This window comes from Corvus cornix, chromosome 9 (assembly GCF_000738735.6).
Source record: "Corvus cornix cornix isolate S_Up_H32 chromosome 9, ASM73873v5, whole genome shotgun sequence".
In the NCBI taxonomy this organism is placed as follows: domain Eukaryota; kingdom Metazoa; phylum Chordata; class Aves; order Passeriformes; family Corvidae; genus Corvus; species Corvus cornix.
Window position 1 is genome coordinate 8,212,792 of NC_046339.1, and position 14,315 is coordinate 8,227,106.

Below are 14,315 nucleotides of genomic sequence, written 5' to 3' on the forward strand. Positions count from 1 at the left end.
TTGACTGTTATCTTTGGCAGATTGCTCCACATAAATCATTGTATCTACACATTTGAAATACTCCTTGTCAAAGCGCTTGTTATTGACATGTATCAGCAATTCAACTGCTGCTGACAACACAGGAACTGCTACACTTAACATTCACAGGGTTTGTTCTGCTGTAAGGCAAGGTCCAAGATATCATTAAAAACATAAAAACATTTTAAATACTAGAGATCTGTAAATACCTTTTCTAAATAAAAGGCAGTCCAGGACTCATTGTTTTGCATTTGAACTTCTGACCTGTTTCTGGTGGAACCTTAGCAAGGTCTCTGTTACCTCCTGTACTAAATCAAAATGTGATTTCTCAGCCTAATGTCAGGTACAAAATTGGGCTCAAAATAAATATGGGAACAAATCCAAAGTGCACACACATTTCCTTATTCTTTTTCCTCTGTTCCTTCCCAGCTAGGCTGGGATAACTGTGAAACATGCAGCTGACAGAGTTAAAGATTTACAGCTGTGAGAAAGACACCAAGAAAACACACGAGCTTTTCTGAAACAGCATTTGCAGCCAAATTCCAAGAGTTTGTATTTATCCCTGTTCACAGGATATTTTTACATAGATGTATGACTGCATCAGTCATTTCCAACAAAACAGATAGTTAAGCAGTTAGAACAATAGACTATTTGAGTTTCATATGTTTAAATAGATTAGAAAACAATACAAAGGGATCATTTCATTATCAATGAAATGCAGCAGCCATCCCTTGAGAGATACAGAAGCAATAGATGCCACAGGGCCTCTCATTTTAGGGTTAAACAGTGAACTTTGCGGAAGAATTTGGAGAGAGAGAATTGAAATAGACTGAACAGGACTTAAGGACACTCCATAACTGCCTGTAGTAAGGACACTGGCTCTAAGTGTCCCTTTTGCCAACACCTCAGCTCCAATCCCGAGTCAGGATCAGAGCTCATGGAACCTCATGGAATTGCAGTCCCAAGTGATGTGGTGGCATGCAAACAGTAAAAGGGATAGTCTTTGTCATGGACCAGATACAGCCTGGGGAGGGGAAAGCATGCTGCAAACAGATTTCCCCAGTGTCACAGCAGAGGTTTGACAATTCCCAACAAACAGTAGAGTCACTGTCACACATGGGCAACCCACGAGGAGGTGTCTGTTGGGTAGGTGACATGGCAATGATTAATTAGCCTCCATCTGCTGGCAGAGCACTGATGATGCTGGCTGCTCTTTAGCAATGCTGTCTCCACTGGCCTCTCACAACTGGGGCTGCTTGTTCACATCAGTCACAAGCACAGACTGTGCCACATGGTGGCTTTTGCAGTCCAGCCTCTTCCTTCCCCTCCTTGCCTCCACCTAGCATCCCCAAACAGGCTGCAGAATGGGCTCCCCAGTCTGAGGAATTCTGGATCCACCATTTCACATCAACTACTGCAAAGCCAGCTTGGTGCTGCAGTTGCCCTGCCCTTGCTTCTCTTGGGGACACATATTACAGATAATGGGACACCCTGAAGTTTGTGCCATTCATCACTGCCCAGAGCATTGTTCTTTCATGAAGACTCACTGTATTCTTCCTGTTCCTATAATAACCAGCATCTAGAGCAGGAGCATCTGACCTATCCTTTTCTGGCAGCTGGCCAGACTGAGGACAGCACTTCATTTTTCCTTTGGTGTAATCCACTTAGGACAAATAGCTGATCACATGGCCTTTCTTCCTGGAGTTAATTTTTTCTGTTGACATATTTTGTCTATAATTTCTGCTCTGGAAAATCTCACTTTAAGAGCCTTTTAAGAAGGGCATATATCTGGATTCTTCTGAAACATTTTTGTGATTGCACTTCATATATTACTGGAATAATTTTCTCCTATCCCCAAGGCGGTTCTGCTGAAAGATTTCCACCCTTGAACCCTAAACGAAGCAATTTAACCAAGCCTAGAGAACATATGGTGCAGGATTAATAGCACTACATCTGTTTAATATCTCTTGCATTGAGTTGTACCACTCTCAAAGGCTGGCTGTTACCCAGGATCTCCTGTTTTGGTTGCTAAAATTTTACAGTGATATCCCATGCCAACTTACATTACACTTGCCCAGCAACTGGGTCATTACAAAATTTGCTGACAACTCCTTTTAACATCCTGGAAATGTTCCAATACATTTTGTCTAAACTTGAGCTAATATTTGAAATGAATTCTGCATTGTGATATTAGTTTTCTCTTGAGCAAACCTTTATCTATATTTGTATATCTTTAAAGAATTTGAAGACAATTAAGTAAATTCATACCCAGGAAGCTAAACACAAAAATTTAAGGAGAAAATTTAAGAATTTATGTGCTGAAAAAGCACAAAGGCAAGACAAAACATGGCCCTGATATGCCATGGCAGCTGTGGTTACCTGCTTGCATTGGAGGAATCCATTGGTGCATGATACACACTCTCAGTGATTCTTTGGTGCAGTTGACTTGCTTCTGTTAAAGACAAAGTAAAGAATAAATTGTTCCAGATTGTGTAAGTTGCTTCTGTGTTTATGTAGAAGGTGGGAGAGAGAAATAGGAGAGGAGAGATTTTGACTGCCAGTGCAATCAAAACGGAATGCTTGTACTTGAAGAGAAAGTCATATGAGGATCTTAATGAAACATTTTAGCTCACCAAACAACTCTTCTACTCATATTTTCACTGCAGAAGAGATTTCTTCCCATCCTACCTTCTCTTTCCTCTATACCTCTTCCTAGCTAACTGCATGATATGGATCTAAAGAATGGACATAATGGCCTTTTTCCCAGAATACAGGTTTTGTGGCTCACAGCTTTTTCTGGATTTAGCAACACATGTCCATCTGTGCTTTTGCATACTCAGCCACACAGCAGAATATATCCCCATCTCTGCAGAATGGTTTTTCTCAGCATCCTGGACAAACAGTAATCAGAAAATATTATTCATATGCTGCTTGTTCACTCTTTTTGCAGGCCTGCAAGGTAGCAACAGACTTGCACTTTGTCCAGTAAATGCTGAGTGAAGAAAAATTATAAGAAAGTTGCTCACAGCCTGGATTTCAGGGCCAGGAGAGTCAGACACTGAGAAGTGAGGAAGCAATGGAAGGAGCTGCTTTCAAACTCATCCCCGGGCTATTTCACTCTGAAAGAAGATGAGCCTCCTATCAATGAAGAGAAGTGACAAGGAGACCGAGGCAGCACTGAAAGATTAAACTCAAGTCCTTTGTTGGTGGGGTAGAAATGTGCACACTGAGTAGGGAGTCGGAAGTAGCTCCATTCCCGGGTTTGGCAACTGATCCACAGCCTTACACAAATCCCTTAAGCTGCATCAGTAATTCCTTTGCCTGTAAGAGACAGCTACGTTCTTTGGGATTGATGGATCAAGGTGTTGCCCAAAGCCTCGTTAGCATTCCATGCTCACTGCAGTGTGTGACAGGGCTGGGTACACACCGAGCGTTTGGACACAAGTGACCCATATGTTCAACTATTTATCACATACCTGTAGCCACCTTCTCTGCCCCTCACTCATTCATCTCAGCTGGTTCCTTCCAACATTCCAACCCCCTGTGCAACTCCTAACAACAGTCGTTAAAAGCAGCCAGTCAAACAAGTATATCCCTCTTCCTTCTCCCACTGCAATGCACAGTTGTAAAAATATCCAGTCTTGGAGTAAGGACTCTTCTTTTGTGAGTCATTAGAAATAGAAACTTTAAAACCACAGGACAAAGCATGTGCTTCCTGACATCCATTTTTTAATAAGGGGTTTGATTCATGTGATCGTGTGGGAAGAGTTACAATATCATGAGAGATACAATTTATACCCTCTGACTGCTGTTCTGCTAGATTGAGAGCAAAGGGAAGCTTGAATTTACTCACAGAGTAGGATGAAAGTCATCCTTGGAGGTTCTTGAGACCAGACTGAATAAAGTCTTGAGTAACCTTGTTTGAGCAATAACTGACTCTGCTCTGAGCAGGACCTTGGACTGTGATGTCCTGAGGTCCCTTGAAACCTGAAATATTCTAGAATTGTATGATCTTGGGACAAAACAACAAAGAACATCAAAATAAAAATGCTTTAAAAAACTTTCAGTGTTGATTCCTGTGTAGTTTTCTCTGGAAAATGCAAAGTAGCTCTAGCTAATAGGTCCTGTATGCTATAGAGATTTCACAAATGCTCATCTGGATGACATACAAGCTTCATTTCCTTTGCCTAGAAACACAAATGGAGGACTAGCACTCTATCCTATTAAATATGTACATTTTCTCCATTAGCAACTCTTCTGCGGTAGCCTGAGGAACACCAGCTTTTATACTTCAGAAGCAAATATTACAAACCATATCAGAAAGCCTCTAGATCTGGTCCTGAAACTACACTAACAAGAATCTTGAGGTCTTTCCTCAGCAGTTCCTGATGAACTGATCACAGTAAAATTCAGAATAAAAAGGGAAAAGGATAAAGACAAGATCAGTAACAAAAGACCAGAGTAGTAAACATTGTAAATAAGTGTATTGTTATGGGTTGGATTCAATTGCTAAGGCTGATGTTCATAATTGTTTCCTTCTACCTAAGGAGGCTGTAAGAACACATTGTCTTTGTGAAACAGACAGTGAAAATAGAGGTGAGCTCTGAAGTTAAAGCACGGACACAGGTTTCCACTTTGGACAAAGTCTGCTTAGGAATTTGAAGGATGTGGGTGGAGACCTTGCTTTAAAGAGAGATGAGCGTATGAGAGAAGCAGAAAGACAGACCAAGGTGAGAAGCAATGCCAAGATCCAGGAAAAGTCTGTATTGGACACAGCTGTGGGGCTTTTTGTCCTAAGAGAATAAATAGAATATCATCTATGATAGCTATCATCACTATGTTCCTTTACTGTCTGAAATAACCTGACTGAATTTTGTCTGTTGGGGATTCAATATCTTATATAAAAAGGGTGTCATTATCTTAGCTAATTATGAAGCTTCAGTCATTCACGGTGTTGAACAAGTCACAAACCACCTTCATAGTGACATCTCTGTAAGAGAGGGAAAGGCCATTGACCATGTTTTACAGGAGGTCACTAAGATGGAAAGATGGGACAGCTTACATTTAGAATAGAAGGTGGGTGACTAGACTTAAAACAAAACCCCTCAAACCCCCCACAAAAACACTAGGACAGGGGAGCAGTTCCTGTGTCCAGTCACAGATGTCGAAGGAGACCTTTTGATCCAGGTCTTGTGAGCAGGCCCAGAGTGCAGACTGGGACCTCATCTCCTCATACACTGACATAAATGGATACTTCTAGAATTGTGGTTTGAGGGAGAAAACAGAGGAAAACCATGTTCCTTGGACTAACTGTGAATGGAATAGTTATCCATGTCATTTATAAAATTGCAAGAAGTTTTCTTTGATCAGGACGTGGCTTTAAATCCCAGCAGTGCTGCAACTGCCCAGCTGGTCCTTGCTGGCTTCACTGGTGGTACTGGCTAGCACTGTAACCTCTCCCAGCCCCATGTTGCCACACACAGCTCCAGAAGGAAGCACACATTCCCAGCTGCTGCTCTGTGAGCCCTACCTCTGCATGCTTCCAGCTGTCCTGTCAGGACTTTGCGAATCTCTGAAATCCAGGTGTTTTTCAGCTCAACAGAAGATGCCTGAGAACAAAAGAGGACAAGGCAAAGCAGATCCAGTTAAAACACGCTGCCAATCACTGGGCTGCCCTGACCTACACTGGCTCTCAGTTTTGCCAAGGATTGGAACACTGTGGTCATCTTCAAGCAAAGCAGAGGATGCTCCTCCAGATGGAAAAGTTACCATGACTCTAAGGTCCCGTCCTTGCATTTCTGTCCAGAATTCCAAGAAATTTCCCATTACTTTATTTCTTCTTTTAGCCAAAATCATGACCATATTCACAATAAATTGGCTGTTTCAGTGCCTACACAACAATGAAGCTTTCAATGGGTATTGTTTCTGGAGTGTACAGCACAGTGAACATTCTTTAAGAACAATTCAATTGAAAGGAAGTAGAGCCCTTGGAAACAAAAAGGATTGTCATTACCTGAATGATATAGACTTCTTCTCTGCCGTTATACCAGATCTCAAACTTCTTGTTATCCCCTTTTACATTTTCTGTAATGCCCACAGTGCTCATCTATTTCAAAATAGAAAAGAAGGAGCTGGAATCTAGAAAATATCAATAGTCTTTAAACTTGATTCTCTGAGAAGCAGTTTTAAAAGGCTGCATTCACTTCTGACACCTTAGGGAGTCATTAAAAGTAAAATTCAGAGCATGTTATTTCTCAATATCTAATTTGTCATTCATCTTTTTGATTGCTAAAGGGAAAAAGAATGTTTAAATTAACCCAAGCTAATGTCTGATCATGAATTTATCCTCTTTTTTTTTTATTATTGCTTGATCTGTGGATCAGTTTTCAACCCCATCCTGGCCTTTGTTCACCTTGACAAATTTTCAGTTTTAGGAAGACTGTTTTTTCACTTGCCATCATTGATCTGTTAAGGTGGAAGAGAAAGAGGGCTGGAATAGGGCTTTGTGAGATTTAATGACCAATCTGCAAATCCAGACAACACAAAAAAATCTGAAGAAAATAATTCTAGATTTCTTAAATGAAAAATTCTTAATCACAATTTTGAAGTTCAGCTGCTACTAACCAGCTTCTAATCTTCTTCCTGTATTTGTTCATGCCTCTTGTTCTCATTCACCTCAGCAATAATTCAAAGATTTAGACAGTGTTATGCCACCATTCCTTCTATCTCTACATAAAGAAACTTGAAATGTTGATATGAATTGGTCCAAGCCTTGAACCAGGTTCTGCTACAGTTCCTGTCTGGGTACTCTGTAATAAGTTTGGAACATTACACTTGATGATCCATGTGAGCAGGCTAAAGCCACAAGTGTCACACCAATGTGCTTAGAGGGAAAACGTGGCCTACTTGTGGTACCCACCTTAAAATGTCCTGGCTCATACCTGGAAATTTTGCTCTTGCAAGTAAAAGGGTACTTCTACTGCACTGATTCATCTGTAGCTATGACTGTCACAGAATATGTTTGCTCAACAGTGTCAACAGTAAAACTTGCAATAGAATTGCACTAGGAGGATACCCATAGGCAGAACAATGAGAGATGCAGGTCCATTTAGTCTGGCTTCTCTTTATGGGATGCTGGGCAAGAATACACAAGGTGCCCCTTTGTACCAAGCTGCAAAGAACAAGGTTCACTTCTGAGCTGCAGGACATATGTCTTGGTCTGTCTCCAACCCAAAACTAAATGGGAGCTGTCATTTATTCAGGGGTGCAAGACAGCTCCAGATATGTGCACCTTCTTCAAATCTGCTCATGGAAACATCCTCATCTTGTGAGGACACCAGATTTATTTCCCTCCCCCACCATTACTGCATTTATTACCTTTAATGAATTTTTAAAGCTGTATGAAGCTGTCTTCTCATGACCATCAGTGTTCTCCTCCCGTTTCTTGCAGAAAAGGAGCATCTTTGTATAGAGGAAGAGGTGTCTCTGCATTGGTTTGAATCTAGCCAAATCCTTCACCTTGTTGTGCCCCTTCTTGTGGTCAGTCCATACATTGAAGGAACCCTGCATCAACAGCTTGCCAAGCTCACTGACATCCCCCTAGCAGGCAAGAAAAAGAGAGAGCATACATCACATTCAAACTAGGGTAGTCCCAGGCACAGTTCATTCCTCTGGTGATGCTTAAGATTCCAGGCAGAGGCATCCCTTGTGTTGGAGAGTGCACATGTCCCCTTGCTAAACCTGCGTGGTTTCCTCCTACAACCATCAATTCACTGATTTCCATGTCCATAATTCCCAGTTTGTCTCCCCACTCACAGCTAGCATCTAAGATATGTCTCAGAATCTCTTTGGATGTGACACACAGGCTGGCCCCTCTGGTGACCTCAGAGGAAGCTTCCTTCTGACAACCCAGGTTTCAAGGCTCCTGACTCCCAAGGCAGTAGGAAGGCCCAGTGAAATCCAGTACTCAAACAAAGGCTTTGACTCTGGAAGATCTAGTTTCAGTTTCCACTCTGGTACAAGCTTCCTCCATCCCTGGGCAAAACCTTGAAAGATCTTAGATGCCTGAAGTCACAGATCAGTGCCTAGAGGTATGCAGGTATGTAATTCCCTCCCATTTCAAAATAGTCTTTACAAGCTTTGTCAATAGTTTCTTGGCTCACCATCGGCAAACTACGCACTGCTGCACAGCCCTGGGCAAAGAGGGAATGAATGCACCACAGAGCTATGAAAGTACCTCAGGGAGAGTGAAATTAGGCAGGAACCAGACCTTTCTAAGTTAAAGCTCTTGTCTGAAGACCACTGATAGGTAAATACTTCACCTGATATAAATATTTAGCTCAGATGCCACCAGAACTGTTCTGTGTTTAGAGTGGAGCAATATGTGGATATAGGACATGGCAACATCTATATGATAATGGGATTCAACAAATAATGATAATCGTAATTATCTTAACAGCATATTTTCCTAGGAGCACTTTGTATAATAAGTTGAGGGAATAAGCCCAGTGCATTATTAAAGTACTTATTTTCAACATTTGCATGCTCTGTTGATTATAAGGTGAAGATGTTGGCTCCAAGTGGGAATGTCTAATTTCTTATACTAAGAATTGCAACCTGTTCTCCCTCTCACTCCCCCTCCTCTACCCTACATTCAACTGCAAAACCAGAGCTTTATTACTTTTCCACTCTATATCCGGATATTATTAGACTCTCCAAAACATTCAGAAAACCTCAGCAATTTAGATAAGTCTGTCATCTCTAATATATAGAGTTGGATCTTTGTGCATACAGGACTGTGGGTGTTTGTATTTATATGTGCATGTAGCTATGAACTGCAAGCACGTGAAAAGCACATTGATATGCAAAACTAAATTAAAAAAAAAAACAAAAACCATACTTTCTACATAATTCTGACAATGGAGAGAGAGGCTCCTGTCACTCCAGGCACTGTTAAATACTGAGATCCAGAAGCTCAGTTCAACTCTTGTGATAGGTCTGTCTCGCCAACCTTGAATCTGGGATTGGGATAATAGTGAGTGAAGTGGGAGGCTGCCACTGCAGAGAGAAAAAGAGACAGGGACGGCAGTCTGCAGCAATCCCACAGGAGACTTTGAATATCAGCCCACAAACACTGGACTCTCTTCAGTGTAGGCAGCAAACAGGAGGACACTGTTTCTGGTAATTTCTGCTAGTGGACAGCAATCTTTTATCCTAAAGGAAGTTTATTTAAAGTGGAGGATTTGATCACTCTCTCAAATATAATCATTCTCTGTTAGAACAATACACAGTATCCCATGTTTATGGAAGATGAGAGATCCATATGATAATTTATAAGAATCTCTCATCATAACTCATGGACAAACTACTCAGGCCAGGTTGTGTACAAATGTTAGGATGATAGTAGGAAGCACATCTAAGACTTCTGCTCTCCACATTTTATCCTGCTTTTTTTTTGTGGTTTTGCCTAAAAATAAAAAAAAAAAAAAAACACCAAACCAACCCCAGACTTACATATTAGCAATTTGTTACACAAGAGTTCAGCTCCTCAAATCTGCATGTGCCCAAGTCCAAAAAACAGAATATCCTCTGCAATTAGGAGCATTCATCAGCTATCACAAAACCTGCTTTCCTACTGGCATAATATCCCTCTCTGAAAGGTTTTCCAGGCAAGTATTTCTATTATGGCTGTGTGGGAAAGACTCCACAAGGTGGGGTGTGGTTTCATCAGCTATGGGAGGTGTTCACTTGCCACCACAACTGAGCACCTGGGACAGGTGGCACAGGGAGAAGAAATTGTTGGGTGATTCACACTTTCACCCTATTCAATAATCATGTAACAAACCATCTCGAGAATGCTGTCAGCATTGGGCTAAACAGTGGCCTTGTCCCACTGTGCCATGCTTTCCAGTTCAGCTAAGAAAGCAGAGGCCAAAGTCTAGTCCTTGGAGCTACTATCTGGCATTCATGAAAGGCTGGAAAATTCAAAAGTAAAATTTGAAAAGGTACAGGAATGTTCTGTTGAATTCCTGAGTACAAAACTACACACACTCTAAAGCAAGGAATAGACAAAAGGATGACCTCAACATTTATATGGACAGGAATCTGGATAAATCCCCTCTGCTGAGGATAATACTTCACCTTTCTTGGAGAAACTCTTCTTCCCATCCCTTTACAGAACTCTTTTCAAAACAAATTTTATGCTAAATTGCTGTAACTACATACATTTAAACTGAGAAACACAGGAGGAAAGCTACCTTTCTCTTTGGGAACGAGTAAGAAACAGTGGAAACTGGAGAGGTGAAAGGTGTGCTGCATCCATGAGCTTCCCGTGCCCATGTTGACTGGTTCAATTCTGCAATAATAATATACAGGCTCTAAAGAGTTCTTCTAAAATGAATCTCTGAGGCCCTCAGATTTAGCCATGACCACGATGGATAAAGTATATGCTGCTTTATTTAAAATTGTCATGTTTGGGAGATCTAAGATTACATTTATGACCTGTGGTGTTTCTCTGATCCACAATCACCACACCTATTCAGTGTTTGCCAGCGCAGTGAGGTGGCCACTGCTTCACCTTCTACTCAGTACAGCTCCTGCAGGAAGAACTCACTTTCTCATCCCAAATGTAATGCACAGTCCACAGGAGCATCTCCAGCTGTGTGCAAGCAGTTAAATGAGCAAGCAGTGAAATTTATTTATAAAATCATGTTGGCAGCAGGCATGGGTTCCTCAGCTACCAGATGCACTTGCACAAAAGAGAACTATAGAAATCAAAACTCCTGAGGTCACTCCCATCCTGAAAACCAGGATAACTCTTCCCACCCAGACATTGTCTGTATAGACCCCAGCACCTTCTCAGGAAGTCAGATTCCGCACAAAATAGTTTTTCTGGGTTAAAGCCTGTTACTCTGATGTAACAATTCTTTGAAGAATTCTCAGTATATTGTTTCTTTCTTGATATTTTCACCCTGCAGCTATTTCAAAATCAGCAACCACATGATTCTCAGGCCTCATTTTGCCAGGCCTGTTTCTCCTTTACGTGTCAATCACTTCCACTTTGCACATAAGGGCTCATTTCACATAGTTCTTGAAAGTCATATGACTTCAGTGGAGCTTCTGCAGAGATATGTATTTGTGCCCTTTGATTTGTACCGTGGTTGCTATTTCACAGTTCAGATAACAAGTTTGCCAGTTACTGGCATGGATTCCATTACCCACTTCAAATGGAAGCCAAATTTTCCTCCCTAAGTGCAAAAGATTTGAAAACACTTGAGTTGCACTGCAGTCACAGAGTTTCGGCAAATTTCTTAAGTTAGTTCTGCCACACTTGCACCTCTCACCTACAAATGAGTTTTGGGGACAGTTACTCAAAAGGCCTGCATTTGCCCCACTATGTCCCCGAATTCACACCCCACCTCCACATGACAGGTGTGCTGAGATGTATTTTTGGTCATCACAACACACCACTGAGTGGCATCCTTCAGGAATGTGGCACAGGCTCCTGCAAAGCACAGTACCAGCCACGGGCACAGCATGATCAGTGATGACAGGAATATGGGATGGCTCAAGACAAGAGTAGGAGCAGCACCAGCAATTACCTCATATCCTGTGATTGCTATCTGGTGCATGGAATCATTTACTGATTTGATGATATCAAGCATGGTGGCCAGGGCTTCTTCCAATTCAGCAGTACCTTCTGAATTCTTGCTGCACTTCAGCATTTCCTGATTAAAAAAAGATATGGGAGCTACTTGAGAACTTCTTATACCAGAAGACACCGTAAAATGATCCTCCCTGGAATTTGGGCTGCATAGACAAAGTAGCAGAACTACACAAAAACAAAAGAGGAACAAAAAACCCCAAACAAAACCAAACACGACATTCACCAGGGTGGTCATTGAGGACACGCATTTTGATCTTTTGAACATTTTCAAGTTTTAAGGGTTCATTTAAGATGAGACAGGACCATTCTGACACATTTACAATGAACTCCTTGCATGTCATAGAATTACACCCAGCAGCTTTTTTCTTTACATCTGCTAGAAAAGAAACTCAATATAATCATTTCAGATGTTAGAGAATTCCCCATTTTCCTTTGCAATTAGTTCCACAAGGTACTTACTACCACTGTTAAAAACATGAATTAATTTCTAGTCTAAATTTGGCAGGTTTGACAGTCCACATTTTGAGTTTGGAAATATTTTAGTCCAAAAACTGAGGCACTTGTGTTCCTGTAAAATAGGGCTGCAAAAAGGTAGTTCCTGCAAACCCCAAGCAGCAGCAGTCTCTCCTCAAGTGCTTGGGTAACCAAGGACTAGAAGGTAAAAGCAGGATGCACTCTTATAGTACCTGCTGCACATTTTCTAGGATGAGGATGTATCTCTGTACAGTGGGCACGCTGCTTTTATCAGCATGAGCATATTAGCTAAACTACTGAAACCAGAGGGTTGCAGTAATTGTGACCCAAAATTCAAATCCAGTCTGCCCACCATTCAAGGCACACAGCTTCTTAAGCACTTGTTTGTTACCAATTTTTCACTGGTTTCCATTTTTCTACACTTTTAAATGCCCCTGCAGCCAGGGAAGGAGTGCACCATCTTCACAGGTCTCATAAACCCCAACAAACTAAATGCCAGTGCCAATGTGTTATTGCTAAGTATGAAACTGGTCTGACCAGCTTCAAACCCCAATGGTTGAGACCTGTTCTGCTTGAGAATTTTACTCCTTGATCTAATCTTGGGTTTATTTACAGTCATATTTCAAATTAAAAGTAAAATCTGGTTTACTCTTGCTTTCCTGGAGACACTGACATTTTTTCCCCTCTCACAGAACAGTTTCAAGAAATAGAGTTCAGATTTATTTCTGGACTATGCTGATGTAAATCTACTGCAATCAGTGAAGCTGCATCCTTGTCAATATCCCTGTTCAATATTTGGATTCTATAGTTTTATATGAAGTCAACAAGCAGTTCACAGAAATACTGTACAAGAATGGCCAACCAGGTCCTCCCATGGCTCATACAGGCACAATTTGAGCAGTACCATGGTAGTTATTAGCAAGTTAAATGGCAGCCTAAAATCTTCATTGCAAATTTCATGACAGTACACAACCCAGAGGCTTGAGAACAGCATGTAATTCACCTTCATGACCTTCCCACAGGAAAAGTCAGTGAGTATTGTTTTTGAGAACCAAGGAAATGGAGACAGAAATTTAAGCCACCACCTTAAAAAGAAAAAAAAAAAAAAAAAAAGTCACTGTTTTGAGTGTATATATTTCCTATTGCCCAGTTCAGACCAGAATTTCAAGCGTGGACCACTCATGGTTCCAGCCAAATCGAGAGGGAAGTTCACATATTCACCCTGTGGAAAAGTTACAGAAAAAGAAGCAGCAAAAGGGAGTGGCTCCCTCTGAAAGGTTTGAGTCACAACCATGGGAAAATATCAGTTCAGAGAGCTGAAAGTTTTTTAAACAGGGACAGATGTTAGAGACAGGATTTAAGGCATCAGTTCCTGTTTTCAAATTGTAACACTATATACTGACCCAATAAAGCCAAGCTCAATTTCTGTTTAAAGATAAATAAAACAATAAGTAAGATAATAAAATAATTACAATGTAAAATACCTTACTCTATATAGAGAGCTATGCATATAATAGTATGCCATTACTTAGTATATAAGTACTGCTAACTAATAGCAATTCCCAATCTAAAAGACAAGTCCCTGTACAAGACTGTTCCCTACCATTTTACAACTAAAAAAATGCAGAGTATTTGCTGAAGAACTGGGCAAGGATTTATTTCCAGGTAGTCCTGGCTGATACGCAACTCTGGAAGTAAAACAAGCTGTACATTGGAATTTTTTGCACTGTCATGGAGAGCTTACCTTTAGCAGCAGCTGGTACTTGGTGATTCTCTGAACTGGCTTTAAGAGATAAGCATCAAGTGAGAGTTTATGATCCAATTTACGCTGACATTCCTGTAGGAGACAACACGGAAGAAAAATACAATTGTTTCCTGAAACACAGGCAAGACACCAAGGTCATTATCATTTGACAGTCTGAAGATTATGTGTCTGTGAATTAATTGAGAGAGACATTTGTTCCATCTGCATAGGAATTTCCAGGTTACTTATGCCACAGTGAAAATGTATCTAAACAAGAGCTAATGTTTAGGTTCAACTTGGTGTCGAAATCTGGCATTCCCTGCTGATGAGATTACAATCAGCTGGGGTTTGCAAAGAATCCAGCACTTGTTTGGTGTGGGTATAGCCTCCAGAGCCAGGCTCTGGTCCAGGAAA

General features: G+C 41.0%; 1 protein-coding gene across 10 annotated transcripts in view; it reads right to left on the reverse strand.

Moving 5' to 3' along the window:
• Positions 1-14,315, reverse strand: part of MCF2L2 (MCF.2 cell line derived transforming sequence-like 2) — a 159,965-nt gene that overhangs the window by 21,408 nt on the left and 124,242 nt on the right. For all 10 annotated transcript variants that reach the window (XM_010397301.4, XM_010397300.4, XM_010397299.4 and 7 more), the window contains 6 exons: positions 13,902-13,994; positions 11,619-11,744; positions 7,396-7,617; positions 6,032-6,124; positions 5,549-5,627; positions 2,398-2,470 (listed from right to left, as the gene is read on the reverse strand). In XM_010397301.4, coding sequence (XP_010395603.1) covers positions 2,398-2,470; positions 5,549-5,627; positions 6,032-6,124; positions 7,396-7,617; positions 11,619-11,744; positions 13,902-13,994 — 686 coding nt within the window. The remainder of the gene's footprint in view (positions 1-2,397; positions 2,471-5,548; positions 5,628-6,031; positions 6,125-7,395; positions 7,618-11,618; positions 11,745-13,901; positions 13,995-14,315) is intronic.